General features: G+C 36.9%; 1 protein-coding gene across 1 annotated transcript in view; it reads right to left on the reverse strand.

The window, feature by feature from the left end:
• The window catches only part of LOC117331569 (cilia- and flagella-associated protein 54-like), an 85,121-nt gene extending 71,104 nt beyond the window's left edge, over nucleotides 1-14,017 (reverse strand). Inside the window, 15 exon segments of the mRNA XM_033890361.1 lie at nucleotides 1,938-2,070; nucleotides 4,371-4,508; nucleotides 4,728-4,813; nucleotides 5,888-6,068; nucleotides 6,366-6,478; nucleotides 7,435-7,542; nucleotides 7,883-8,084; nucleotides 8,204-8,305; nucleotides 8,650-8,763; nucleotides 10,195-10,338; nucleotides 10,644-10,702; nucleotides 11,694-11,865; nucleotides 12,069-12,212; nucleotides 13,011-13,116; nucleotides 13,745-14,017. Of these exon segments, the coding sequence (XP_033746252.1) occupies nucleotides 1,938-2,070; nucleotides 4,371-4,508; nucleotides 4,728-4,813; nucleotides 5,888-6,068; nucleotides 6,366-6,478; nucleotides 7,435-7,542; nucleotides 7,883-8,084; nucleotides 8,204-8,305; nucleotides 8,650-8,763; nucleotides 10,195-10,338; nucleotides 10,644-10,702; nucleotides 11,694-11,865; nucleotides 12,069-12,212; nucleotides 13,011-13,116; nucleotides 13,745-13,935 (1,993 nt within the window). The 5' untranslated portion in view covers nucleotides 13,936-14,017.
• Between the last annotated feature and the right edge of the window lie 545 nt (nucleotides 14,018-14,562).

Below are 14,562 nucleotides of genomic sequence, written 5' to 3' on the forward strand. Positions count from 1 at the left end.
CATGAGTTTTTTTGACAGTATATTCCCAGTTCTATTTCCAGTGACCGTAACCTTGACATTGGGAACTTTCTACACCCCTATTGCTCATCTGTTTATCAGTGCATCATTAAGTGATAGATATATTTGCTGATTATATTCACACTGTAATGGAATTATGATGTTCCTGACACACACACTGATTATATCTATTCTAACAAGAACTGTGACGTCCCTGACACACCAATTATATTTAACTAGAAATACGACGTCCCTTACACACATCGATTATATCTATTTTAATAAGAATTGTGACGTCCCTAACAAACCAATTATATTTAACTAGAAATATGACATCCCTAAACACACCGATTATATTTATTCTAACAAGAACTGTGACGTTCCTAACACACCAATTATATTTAACTAGAAATATGACGTCCCTAAACACACCGATTATATTTATTCTAACTAGAAATGTGACGTCCCTAAACACACCGATTATATTTATTCTAACTAGAAATATGACGTCCCTAAACACACCGATTATATTTATTCTAACTAGAAATGTGACGTCCCTTAACACACCCATTATATTTATTCTAACTAGAAATGTGACGTCCCTAACACACTCAGATTGTATTTAACTAGACATGTGACAAATCTGAACAGACACCAATAAAATTTAACAAACAATGCCATAGGTATGGTACACAGTTGTGTGTTAAAAGGAAATAGCAATATCTATGGTATAATACCAAATTGTATATAATACTTTTCACATATTTAACAGATTTTCAGGAATAATGTATTAAAACATACTTCATTAGAACACAATAACAGTACTGTTGTATTTACACACCAGGTTATTTATGACCAAACCAAAACACATGTAAATGCAAGCTTATAATTGTTTACATAAATATAAGTATACATATTGCCTCCAACACTGCAACACTGTTAATCTTAAGTAACTTGACAAAACTGACCCACAGTCCCATCAGGACAACTGACCCAGGGTTTCCCCTGGGCCATTGACCCAGGGTCTCATCAGGACAAATGACCCAGGGTTTGCCCAGGGCCATTGACCCAGGGTCTCATCAGGGTCATTGACCCAAGGTTTCCTCCGGGCCATTGACCCAGGGTTTCCTCAGGGTCATTGACCCAGGGTTTCCTCAGGGCCATTGACCCAGGGTCTCATCAGGGTCATTGACCCAAGGTTTCCTCAGGGCCACTGACCCAGGGTTTGCCCAGGGCCATTGACCCAGGAATTCCTCAAGGCCATTGACCCAGGGTTTCCTCAGGGCCATTGACCCAGGGTCTCCTCAGGGCCATTGACCCAGGGTCTCCTCAAGGCCATTGACCCAGGGTCTCCTCAGGGTCATTGACCCAGGGTCTCCTCACAGCCATTGACCCAGGGTTTCCTCAAGGCCATTGACCCAGGGTTTCCTCAAGGCCATTGACCCAGGGTTTCCTCACAGCCATTGACCCAGGGATTCCTCAGGGCCATTGACCCAGGGTCTCCTCAAGGCCATTGACCCAGGGATTCCTCAGGGCCATTGACCCAGGGTTTCCTCTGGGCCATTGACCCAGGGTTTCCTCTGGGCCATTGACCCAGGGTCTCCTCAGGGCCATTGACCCAGGATTTCCCCAGGGCCATTGACCCAGGGTTTCCTCAAGGCCATTGACCCAGGGTTTCCTCAGGGCCATTGACCCAGGGATTCCTCAGGGCCACTGACCCAGGGTTTCCTCAGGGCCATTGACCCAGGGTTTCCTCAGGGCCATTGACCCAGGGATTCATCAGGGCCATTGACCCAGGGTTTCCTCAGGGCCATTGACCCAGGGTTTCCTCAGGGCCATTGACCCAGGGTTTCCTCAGGGCCATTGACCCAGGGTTTCCTCAAGGCCATTGACCCAGGGATTCCTCACAGCCATTGACCCAGGGTTTCCTCACAGCTTACCATCATCCAAGTTGGCACTGCTCTCCAGCACCAGGGCGAGTCGCAGCACCACTTCTGCTGTGAGTGCTGGGTCGACACTGCTTAGTCCACACCAGCCCAGAACTTGGTGTACCACATCCAGAATATAGACCCACTATAACATACACAATACATACATCAGATGGCTGTACAACTATAGTATACGCCTATACATACATCAGATGGCTGTACAACTATAGTATACGCCTATACATACATCAGATGGCTGTACAACTATAGTATACGCCAATACATACATCAGATGGCTGTACAACTATAGTATACGCCTATACATACATCAGATGGCTGTACAACTATAGTATACGCCTATACATACATCAGATGGCTGTACAACTATAGTATACGCCTATACATACATCAGATGGCTGTACACCTATAGTATACGCCAATACATACATTAGATGGCTGTACACTTATAGTATACGCCAATACATACATCAGATGGCTGTACAACTATAGTATACGCCAATACATACATCAGATGGCTGTACAACTATAGTATACGCCAATACATACATCAGATGGCTGTACAACTATAGTATACGCCAATACATACATCAGATGGCTGTACAACTATAGTAAAGTCTCTATCTTCATCAACCCTAGTAATAACCTATTGTTTTAGTACCATGTATGATTATGTTTATGACAAGTTCTATATCTATGTGATCTATTTCTTAAGCTTGTGTAAGGATATCAAACTTTTGTCATAACCTCTATAACCTTGTAAGGTAACTATAAACCACTTCTGTCCTACCTTGAGCTATAGGTAATATATATTCTTATTAAAGCTCTACAGTTAGTAACTAAAGTTATAAACAACTTCTGTCCTACCTAGAGCTATAGGTAATCCGTATTCTTATTAAAACTATACAGTAATTACCTAAAGTTATAAATTACTTCTGTCCTACCTAGAGCTATAGGTAATCTGTATTCTTATTAAAACTACACAGTAATTACCTAAAGTTATAAACCACTTCTGTCCCACCTAGAGCTATAGGTAATCTATATTCTTATTAAAGCTACACAGTAACTATATATACAGTGGAACTTCATTAACTCGAAATCGACGGGACCACGAAAAAACTTCCTGAGTTATCCGAGTGTTCGAATTAAGCGAGTTTTCATTTTTGGTGAAAAGTTTGGTCAATATTTGTCAACATTATATAATCATTTTAACTCCGCTCTGTCGCTCATCAGTTTAATGTGAAGACTGGTCAATACATGTAAATATGTATGTAATGTTTTGTTCTGTCACTTGTAGTTTGATGTAGTTTTGCCGATATACAGTCACGATAAAGTTTTGTTCACTTAGTCACTTCAATAACGATCTGATGTGCAAGTCATGCTCTCAAAAGGAATAACGATAACACGGAATTCGACAGAATAACAATTTATTCATGTCAAATCAAATAACCGTTTAACACAGATTGTATGTAAAACGTAATAGAACCATTACCTTATATTGGACATATAAAATACTGTTTGATAGGCCTACTTACGTTTTATTGATAACCACGCCATTTCCATGTGTATTAGCACCGGAAGTTGGGCTGTGCATGTACGTATAAAATGTTACTGTTACTGAGTTTGCATGCTATCCGATTTAATAGACAGCGCTGACCATTACAGTCGTACTCTGAACACCTCGGCAGTCATTACGCTTTTGTTTCAGCAGTTTAAAGATTTAATAGGCACCGGTGACTGTTTCATTTCTACACCTGTAAAAACATCAGCCGAGTAGATCTACCAGTTTGTCAGAGATTAGTTCCGCTTGAGCGAGCGGGTAGATGAGTTGTTGACTATCGTTTGTACTATTATCGGCGACCACCTTAGGAAATTACCTGATGTAAGTAAAGCAGTACTTTTTATCACCAACAGTTGTTGTTATAAGATTCCATCGACAATTCAAATAGGATTTTTATTGTTGGGTCCAAATTTTCACTTCGTATTATCCGAGTTTTTCGAGTTCGAATTTCCCGAGTTTTCTTAACTAAGATAAAGAGAGAATTTGGCCGGGACTGACGAGGTACTTCGAGTTAAGCAGGGTATTTGAGTTTTCGGAGTTCGAGTTAACGAAGTTCCACTGTAGTACATAAAGTTATAAACAACTTCTGTCCTAGACTTACTAGAGCTATAGGTAATCACTATCCTAACAAAGGCTATACAGTAAGTATCTAAAGCTATAAATAATTTCTTACCTCACTTTTGTTATTGATAACCTCTGACCTTATTAGAACTTTAAATAATCTGACCTTATTAAGGCTACAATTTAATACTCTTTTACCTTTGTGCTATAAATAATTCTGACCTGCTTAGGCTATGAAAAATGTTTGTCAACACAAGGAATATAAATAACTCCTGACCTTGCTAGGGCTATAAATAACCTCTGACCTTGTTAGGGCTGTCCATTCTCTGCAGATATTTGGGATTGTCCAGTGATCCAGTCTGATGTTTCTGGAAAACAGCCTTTGTTTTGTTCCACAAGAAAAGGGCTGTGTCCACCACCATGTCCACTTCTATTTCTGAGGGCTGATACACACAAAAACACACCATTAGTCTGAAGAGAGAGCCTCTTGGCAAAACATGATTAACCTTTAAACAGTCTATAATTATAACCTGTGTATAAAACTGATAATTTTTTTTTTTAATTTAGTTTTTCTTAATTTTTTGTTTGTTTCTTTCTTTTTTCTCTCTCTCTAAACAATAAAGGAAATGTAAAAGTGAAGTTGTATTGTGATAATGTCTTACCTTGAATGGACCAGTAACAATAGACATAAGCACCTCAGCTACATGGATGAGTTCATCTCCCAGGTTTAGGGACCTCACTGATGTGGCTACAACAGATGTATACAAGGTTGATGATCAAGACACATATATATCGTCCAATCTAACTTCCAATGATTAACTCTATGCCTTATATCAGGGATGTCACTTCTGACACATTTACAAAATGTAGATGTCATTTCCACTAATGGTACTGTGATGCTGACGTTATTAGCTAAACGAAATTCTTAAACAAATTGGACCAGATACATGCGAGGCTGACTTCCTCTAAAACTGCTCCTTGCGTTTCAGACTGTCCCCAGACCTTTGAGGCTCTACACTAACATGTGAAGCCTCTACTTATGTCCTGAAGCATTTGAGTCTATCCCCCGTTCTTTCAAGTTGTTACCTAAATTGCGAGACTTTCCCTTGATTTTCGAGTCTGGCCCCTACTTATGTCCACAGTCTGTGAGGCTATGACATAATGAGGTTGTCCCCTAACCTGTGAGGGTATGACCTTTGAGGCTCTACACTAACCTGTGAGGGTATGACCTTTGAGACTGTCCCCTAACCTATGAGGGTATGACCTATGGGACTGTCCCCTAACCTGTGAGGGTAAGACCTTTGAGACTGTCCCCTAAACTGTGAGGCTATGACCTTTGAGACTGTCCCCTAAACTGTGAGGCTATGACCTTTGAGACTGTCCCCTAACCTGTGAGGCTATGACCTTTGAGACTGTCCCCTAACCTGTGAGGCTATGACCTTTGAGACTGTCCCCAAACCTTTGAAGGTAAGACATTTGAGACTGTCCCCTAACCTGTGAGGCTATGACCTTTGAGACTGTCCCCTAACCTATGAGGGTATGACCTTGAGACTCTCCCCCCTAACCTGTGATAGTATGACCTTTGAGACTGTCCCCTAAGCTGTGAGGGTATGACCTTTGAGACTGTCCCCTAACCTGTGAGGGTATGACCTTTGAGACTGTCCCCTAACCTGTGAGGATATGACCTTTGAGAGTGTCCCCTAAACTGTGAGGGTATGACCTTTGAGACTGTCCCCTAACCTGTGAGGGTATGACCTTTGAGACTGTCCCCTAACCTGTGAGGGTATGACCTTCGATCCTAACCCGGAAAGCCCCTACTTACGTCCCCCAGCCTGTGATGCCGCCCCTATATCCTGGTTGATGCTATCCTTTTCCTTATCCTCTTCACCAATAGAGGTCATTGTCCGCTTGTGGCGACGGTTAGGGTTCACTTTCTCCATGGCCAGTAATAATTCTAGGGCCTTTTCATCCCATGCATATTCACTGGTGTGGTTCTTGATGATCTGTGTAGAGTAAAGCTGGTAGTGAGTAGTCAAACTCTTATGGGAAGCTATTGTGTAATTGTTCAATTTCGCCCGGCTATTATTTTGTTGATCTCAGCCAGTCGAAACTAGTTTGCATGCATTATTTTTCATGCAGCACTTCCATGTCTAAATTCTGCAGTAGATAAGTAACATGTCTAGACATTTGTGAAGGTTAAAGATTAAATGACTGCAAACATAGCAAAATTGAATACCCCAGGAATATTACCATCTATACTAGTCTGATGTATCTGTTTGATATCTTACAGCGATACCTACCCTGATGTACATGAGGACACCCTCTATCAATATGTCAAACACATCCCACTGCTCAAAGCAGTATGCCATCTTCACCAACTTTATGGCACCCTCAATGGTTGCTCCATCCTCACCTATATAATAAATAAACACTTCCTTTTATTTTCTTTAAATATGGTTCAGACCTGCCTTTTATCAGGTAGCATTCCTCTGTACACAGTATAAGACAAGGTGGTGAGTCTGATGCACTCTTGTAACAAAATGTATGAAATGTTAAAACATCTTATTTCACAGAGTTTTATGTAATAGTCAGTCATATGTTGTTAAGGAGATATGTAACAAAATGTATGAAATGTTAAAACATCTTATTTCACAGAGTTTTATGTAATAGTCAGTCATATGATGTTAAGGAGATATGTAACAAAATGTATGAAATGTTTAAACATCTTATTTCACAGAGTTTTATGTAATAGTCAGTCATATGTTGTTAAGGAGATATGTAACAAAATGTATGAAATGTTAAAACATCTTATTTCACAGAGTTTTATGTAATAGTCAGTCATATGATGTTAAGGAGATATGTAACAAAATGTATGAAATGTTTAAACATCTTATTTCACAGAGTTTTATGTAATAGTCAGTCATATGATGTTAAGGAGATATGTAACAAAATGTATGAAATGTTTAAACATCTTATTTCACAGAGTTTTATGCAAGAGTCAGTTTTATGATGTTAAGGAGATACCAAAGACAAATTTACTTGTAATAACAACCAACCACATCTGTAAATTTTGTCCTACAGTAATTTTGGATGAGAAGTCAAAAATGTGGTCAAGAGGAACACATACCCTTGTAGACTGCCCCTTCAACTAAACCTCAAAATTTCAAAATAGTTTCTTTAGATCAAAACAAATTGTAGGGTCATTCTGATTGATAACTTGTAAAATGTTGAAAGAAACCTTAGAGAACACGAACATATCCCATTTATTATCTTTTGTTCTGATAGGAAAACCGATATATGAATCATCCTTATATAAAGACGAGACATATTCTCAGATATTAAGGGGAGATAATAATTAGCATCATTCACCATGTGTCGCCATTCCAAGCAGACTCTTGCCCCTAACGACCCCACACAATGTAGGTACAGGGATGTTACTGGTGGGCTTTACTCCGGATCCTCTTCGACCGCCACCACCTGGAAGTGGAAAATGTAATTTAAAAGATGGAGCACAAAAAAAATATTAAAATAAAAATGACATGTAGATGGGTGAAAGTGTCCCGGTTCCTGAAATACTGAAATAGCTGGTTTTGTCAAAATTTGACATAGGTATATATGGGGGAAAGTATTTCCAAAATACTGAATTCAGTATTAATACTGAACACTTTTATCCATGCATGTATAAAAAGAAATCAATTCTTGGCATTTTAATAATCTTAACAGTATCTCATTTGACAGAGAGAATACATTATTTCCCTTTTCATTTATATAATTATTCATACCAATTTCATAAAAGTAAATCTACAGTATGACATACCAGAAAGAATTTCCTGACCAGCAAGGAACAATTCAGCATACACATCAAGGATCTCTACTTCACTGTCTGCAGCCGGAGGTGACGTTAGTATAGTACGGCGGTTGGTATCATTCAAACTCTCCAGGATACACAAGAACTGGGCTGCACTACCTTCAAACATGTCCGACAACAGTTTCTCACTCGGGGTACGTGGCCATGGTAACTAAAATCAAAAGGCAGAGTTATGTGACCTATGTTTATAGAAGCTAAATCTGTTTCACTTTATAGGGTGAAATAAAGGAAATAACTGCTACATACTACCAACTGTATTACGATACTTACATTTTGGGCATCCTTGAGGTTGGCACGAGTTTTTGGACGCAACAGACCTTTTGGTTTTCTCCTTGTTTCAAAAGCTGACCTTCGGAACACCATAACAGCCATCTGAAATAAAAATCATACATATTCTATATATTACTTTGAAAAATAATTTCTAAACCTTAATTTATTCTTTTTCAAACTGCTGCTAAAGCTAGTTGAAATATTTGGCACTTGGAATGCCAGTATTACCTTATGGTACTTTCTAGTTAGTGCTACTAAAGCAAACTTCATTGATAAATTGTTAAACATCTAGCATAAAATATCTTAGACAAAACGCTTGTCGTACTTAAGGCATAAGGTTAAGCAAACGGTAGAAATTTTTGTTGTGAAAATGCTTTGTGATTTGTAAAGCTAATATTTATGTAGATTTCTACTTATTTTTGATACTCTACAGGTCATATACACACCTTGACAGTAGCCTGACGGAATGCCTCCTCAGACTCATAAGTCTCTGTGGAACTACTCAGACTTTCTAGTCGACTCAATTCATTTATTTTGGCTAAGCCTCGTCTGGCAAATGCCTGCAAAAATATCAGAGATTTATGTAAAAACCTCTTGATCCTTCATGCTAGCGACTCTAACAGATGTATAATTAGAATAACACAGAAGCTGTTCTAAATTTCATGCATCAAATTTCCTCAATTTATTCCAATTATGTGTAATGGAATTGTAGAATCAATCTTATCATCAAACCAGGATCCTTTCATTCATTAATTCAGTACCAGTATGTATATCATGGAAACTTTATCTATGTAACAATACAAACTATATGGTACTCACCACATTCCTGGAATGTACCCATTAAGTAATTTATAAGTTATCTTGTTCGAATTCAATAACACAACCAGTGTGATAGTTTGATAAAGATTGCTGCCTACAAGGTGTAGGACAACTGTGATTTTAGTTATTGATATGTACATATGATGTATGAATTTATATAAATCTTAATCAGAGGATAATTGTACATGTCTGAAAATTTGAATCCGTAGAAATAACTGGCTTTATCATAAACTGTAAAGACCTGATAACAGAAACTCATGTAAAAACCAAATCTGAATCTATAACAGAAAACAACAGTGGGTAAAAATCTGTAACCTGGAGCAAGGCTGACTCACAAATGGGAGTCTGTACATCACAGAGATATAGCATGTAAACAATTCCATATAAATTTAGATTTACTTAAAATAGTGAGGATCTTTTAGTACAGTCGAACCTTGCTATCTCAAAGTTGCTGAGTATTTGAGGTAGCCGAGTATACTTAATACAGAATTTTTACTGCCAGAACTAATTTTTTGCTTCAAGTTTAGCAAAGTCTTAGAGTTATCAGAGTTCAACTTCATCGTCTTGTTTATTGTATATATTGAATATGCTTGAAATGAAATAACAGAAAGTTTAAACTAAGTTTGAGTTAACAAAGTTTGACTGTACCTATTCTTATTCTACAAATTTTCACAAAATAAACACAGGTTCTGGTTCGTGGTTATAGATTATCTTAACTTCAACATAAATAAATATCGCATATCAAAGAAAAAACATTCAAGGGAATTCATGTCATTGCTCATACATTATTTTACCCACTGGGACAGAACAGATAATACACTTAATTTCTCACTTTGATATCAAACTTCGACTTCTGGAAAAGATGAATTTCTGATAAATACGACATTGTATATATTCTAAATTCAAAACAATTTGTAACTTGTAAAATAGTGAATCATTTATTGTGATAAATATATTCTATGATTAATAAATTCTAGTGAGTGTTTTAAATCATCAAATAGTCAATTTAATGTTTTACATGCTGCTTTCAAATCTTATTACATTGTTGTACATAACTGAAAATTCCATATCTTAAAAAAACATTGCCATGCCTATTATAGAAAACTAATGAGATTATGAGATATTAGGAATCTCTAAACAAGTGTTGTATGACAAAGGCTAAGCTGACCTACCTCAGCATGATGTGAGACTTTGCAGTCAAAATAACACTGACATACAGCAGTGTACAGGGTGGCTCTCCACGGCAGGTACTTCACAGCGAGGAGGGGTACTGACGTCTCCATACAAACACTGGCCCACAGTAGATACTCGATCACCTACAACACAACACACACATGTTCATCTCGTAACAATGTCTACATGAAACACTGACCTAAAGTTGAGACTTGGCTCAGCATAATTTTGGTCTTCAATCATCCTTGTATTAAGAAAAGTATCAAATTTAACTTCTACAAAGATAAATCATTTTCAAAGGCCAAGCAGATTGCAATGTGCAAATCAACTATAATAATATTTTTGACTTTGACAAAATTTCCAGAATCAAGATGATGAAGAAAAAAATTGACAGAGGTCATATCATAACATGTACAGATACATACAATCTAAGACAGACAAAACTTACTCTTGCGGAGTTGCCGAGTGACATTAGATGTCTTGAGATACTGTAAATATGGATTGTTCCTGAAATATATAACAGTCAGAACATGAACATTATACTCTACAGAGCAAGTCCAATGTCTTTTTAGGGTAAAGTAAGTGACACATCATGTCAGTTAAGTAAATATATCAAAAGGCAAAGTCCATTGTTTTCCTATAATATAGATATAAAATCTCTGCACAGTATACATACACATTTAAAAACAACTTCATACAGTATATATCCTTTTGATGACCTTAGCATACTAACAAGTAATCGTCAAATTGTCCATGTTCACACCCTCATATGGAGCCCTATTGAAACCCAAAATTACTTTAAGTAGCATTATTGGAAAGAGAATATAAGCTACAACTGGGTGTATCAATATTAGCTAGATCATTCAATTAGTTACACCACAAATCATCTTGAAAGGTGTCCCAAACTTTAGATATGTTAATCTGTTTCTGATATGTGCTTTAAAGAAATTGTCAATATGAGGGCCATTTTTAAGATACAGACATGCAAATGGTATCAATTGTTAGAGGAGAAACTGAAAAAGGAGGAGAGAGAGAAAAGGGAAAGAAAGAAGAAAATAGCACCTATTTGCAAAAGAAAAGGCACACAGAATTTTTTCCCCTTGACTTTTGCGCGCTGACCCTTCGAATACTTAAAAAAAAAACAGTTTTCTTCAAAAGTTACTGAAATTCCGTCCCACCACCAAAATTGAGTGAAACTGTAATGTCCCCAGTCTTCAAAATGATATATATTCATACGGTACAGAATTTTGTTTTATCTTGTACCCTAGAAAAACTTAGGGAAGGTAGGTAGTTCAAAATATTTTATTTATATAATTTATAAGAGATATTAATTAGGAAGGTTATCATGATTTAAAATTTCTACCTTGAAAAATGAAAACTTAGTATTGGCATACATTTTTTTTCTTATCACAGCTGTCCTTCTACAGAGTTCTGGGTATGTTGACCTTTAACAATAACAGGAGGGTATGTTGGATGTCACATGACGGTTAACACCTACCATTATAGACGAGCCAGCAGAGTTTCTCCTGAGGTAGGACCACCTGCATGACCAGCCTAAGAAAGGCCAAGATCTGGACACACCTGTCTACAGACTGTTTGTTCTGTAGTTTGGGATCGCCAACACGTACCACCTGGTACATGCTGATGCTCTTCCCCATTAATGCTCGGAACTGAAAAAAATCAATTCAAATTCAATTATGATTAACGTTTGTCTATCATAATAACAATTTCCTACCTACTACTTTTTAGAATATAAATAACAAAACTCAGTAGAGTCCATTATTATATAGTCTTACACAGTAACTTTTACAATTTGTTTAAATTATTTTTTGTTCCATTGATTCCAAAATCTCTCCAGCAGATCTAAGCTTACTGTGAGTCCTGCATCATCACTGTCAAATCCTTCTGGGAAAAATGTAGCCTTAAAGGTGTCAACGTCAGTTATCTCCCCTTCATCAACATGTCCAAAGTGTAGTAGGTAGCGTTCATAGCACTGCCACAGAGCCAGGCTGTATTCCTGTAAAAGAAAATAATGTGATTTAAAACAATTCAATATGATTGGCACAACTTTAACAGACAATATTTTCCAAAGATAGTCCTACCATGTATATGGATTAATGAATATTAATAATATAATACTGTGTAATACCATTTTGTTGTTTGGTACTACTATTATATAGTACTATGAACAGCTGACTATCACTATAAACATATATATTTTACAGATTTCTAAATAAATGAAAAGCCATCAACTGTTTGATCACATAATATGTTACACACATATCCTGTTTATGCTATCTGAACCATTACTTGATCCAAATTCTCAATTTTTGCTTTTTACTCCATCCTCCATCTTTTAATTGACCCCATTGGAAATATGCCAATTTGTGGCTTTATAGGTAATCCTTATATGTATATCGCACACTGATCCTATAAAATGATGTAACTTATACCATTACACATATAGTCCACCTGTCTCATTTTCATGTAGTACTACAGGCTTATTTTAACAGTGTACTATTTAGCCTCTTTTTTTTTAATTTTCATTTTAAAAGTACATTCCTGTTATGATAGTGTCAAGCATTGGTATGATTATTTTAATACTCAGTCTATAGCTAATACAAAATATTCTTTTATTTATAAGCTGAATTGTATGTTTTGTTCTAAAATCAAGTATTATATATTGCCTCTTTTACCTCAGTTACAAAATATTATTTAGATCTATCTTACATAAAAATGTCCCAGCACCAGTAATATAAGATATCAGAGTCACTCAACACATGGTACAACACAGTGGACATAATTAAATACATACCTGAACTGTCATCAAAAAATCTCCCATTTCCAAAAGTTTCTCTTGATAGTACATCTTCGGCAGTTTTGGTTCATACTTATTCCAAAGGTCAAACAAAGTGTCAGCCCTGCAAGTGTAATCATGACAATTAAAATACACACACATGCATTGTCATAATCTGCATCAATGAGGGCTGTTATGATATTCAGAATATGTGTTTCTAAAATCAATTGTTGCTTAGCTGTTTATATCTGACATAGTTTAACAACCTGGGCACATCTAAAACTAATGTTGAAGAACATACGTGCAGTGCACATCACAAAATGTACCATACATGTTCTGCAACGATATGATATCAATAAAAGTGTCCATTAGCCTGTTTTTAACGCCTCTATTGTATGTTTATTTGTATACATGTACCTGTGTTATCTTTGACACAACATGTGGGCTGAAATTCATCAATCCAGAAAATGAAGAAATATTAAATTGTGCGACATTGCATGGCCCATTTGGTGAAGGCCTACAGTGTACACATTATACAAGTTCACTGTTATTCTGATCAATGTCTTTTTTAAGGATTACAGTAGTCGTTTAAATATGACTGTTTTTATTGGACGACTACTCAGTACTGTGCAGTACGTTGCTTTTGTCACCAAATCTGAAACTTTAATTTAATTTAACCATAACTCCTATAAATTAACTCCGTTTCTGTATATAAATGTACAGTGATTATATATCTGTTCATGATTTCTTACGGTCTAGAACAGGGTTCATCGTCTGGTTTCTGGTAACCAGACACGTTCCGTTTCTTCATGTAGCCCATGAACTTTTTTGTCTCCTGCTCCAGAGACTGAAACACCGGATTCGTCTTATCTTTGCTATAGAATGAGCTTGGTTGACCTCGATTCGCTGAAGCAACAGCGGCGCTTCGAAGAACCGCTGCCATCCTTAATTATTATATATCACCAATGCAGATAAAAAGAGTTTTCTGTTATGAACGACAAGGGTTAGGTTAAACGGACGCCATATTGGACACCTTACGTAGCCAAGGGTAACAAAGCAGGAACGATAACTCTTGATTTAGGTTACACACTGGTAAAAAATTGCTTGGATTACCGCTAATATTTGTTCTGTTATAGTACGGCCAGGTTGGACAAAATGCAAAACCTAAATCAGTCTTTTGATATTTCGGTGGCATAAGTTGAAAATTAATGTTGTACTTTTTTGGGGAATCAGTCAAATTAACTGTAAACCTGAAATTATACACAGCGCCCCTCCCCGTCCCACCCTCATGCACGTAGCACACGACACTTAAGACACATAATTACAACTTCAGCAGGATATCTTTCAAGAATGCCATTTTATTAATTTCATAAATGAAAATTTAAATTACATCAGTTACATCAAATAGTTCATAATTGATTACAAATGTATGGGGCGCCGTTTTACTATTTATTCCCATTTGGTGATATCACCTACAATTGTATTCGAATGGGGGGGGGGGGGGAGGGGGGGGGGGGGGGATAAAATGTAACAAAGTTACCAGTAACGTTTATTCCAATTATTTAAATGC

This window comes from Pecten maximus, chromosome 7 (genome assembly GCF_902652985.1).
Source record: "Pecten maximus chromosome 7, xPecMax1.1, whole genome shotgun sequence".
Taxonomy (NCBI): domain Eukaryota; kingdom Metazoa; phylum Mollusca; class Bivalvia; order Pectinida; family Pectinidae; genus Pecten; species Pecten maximus.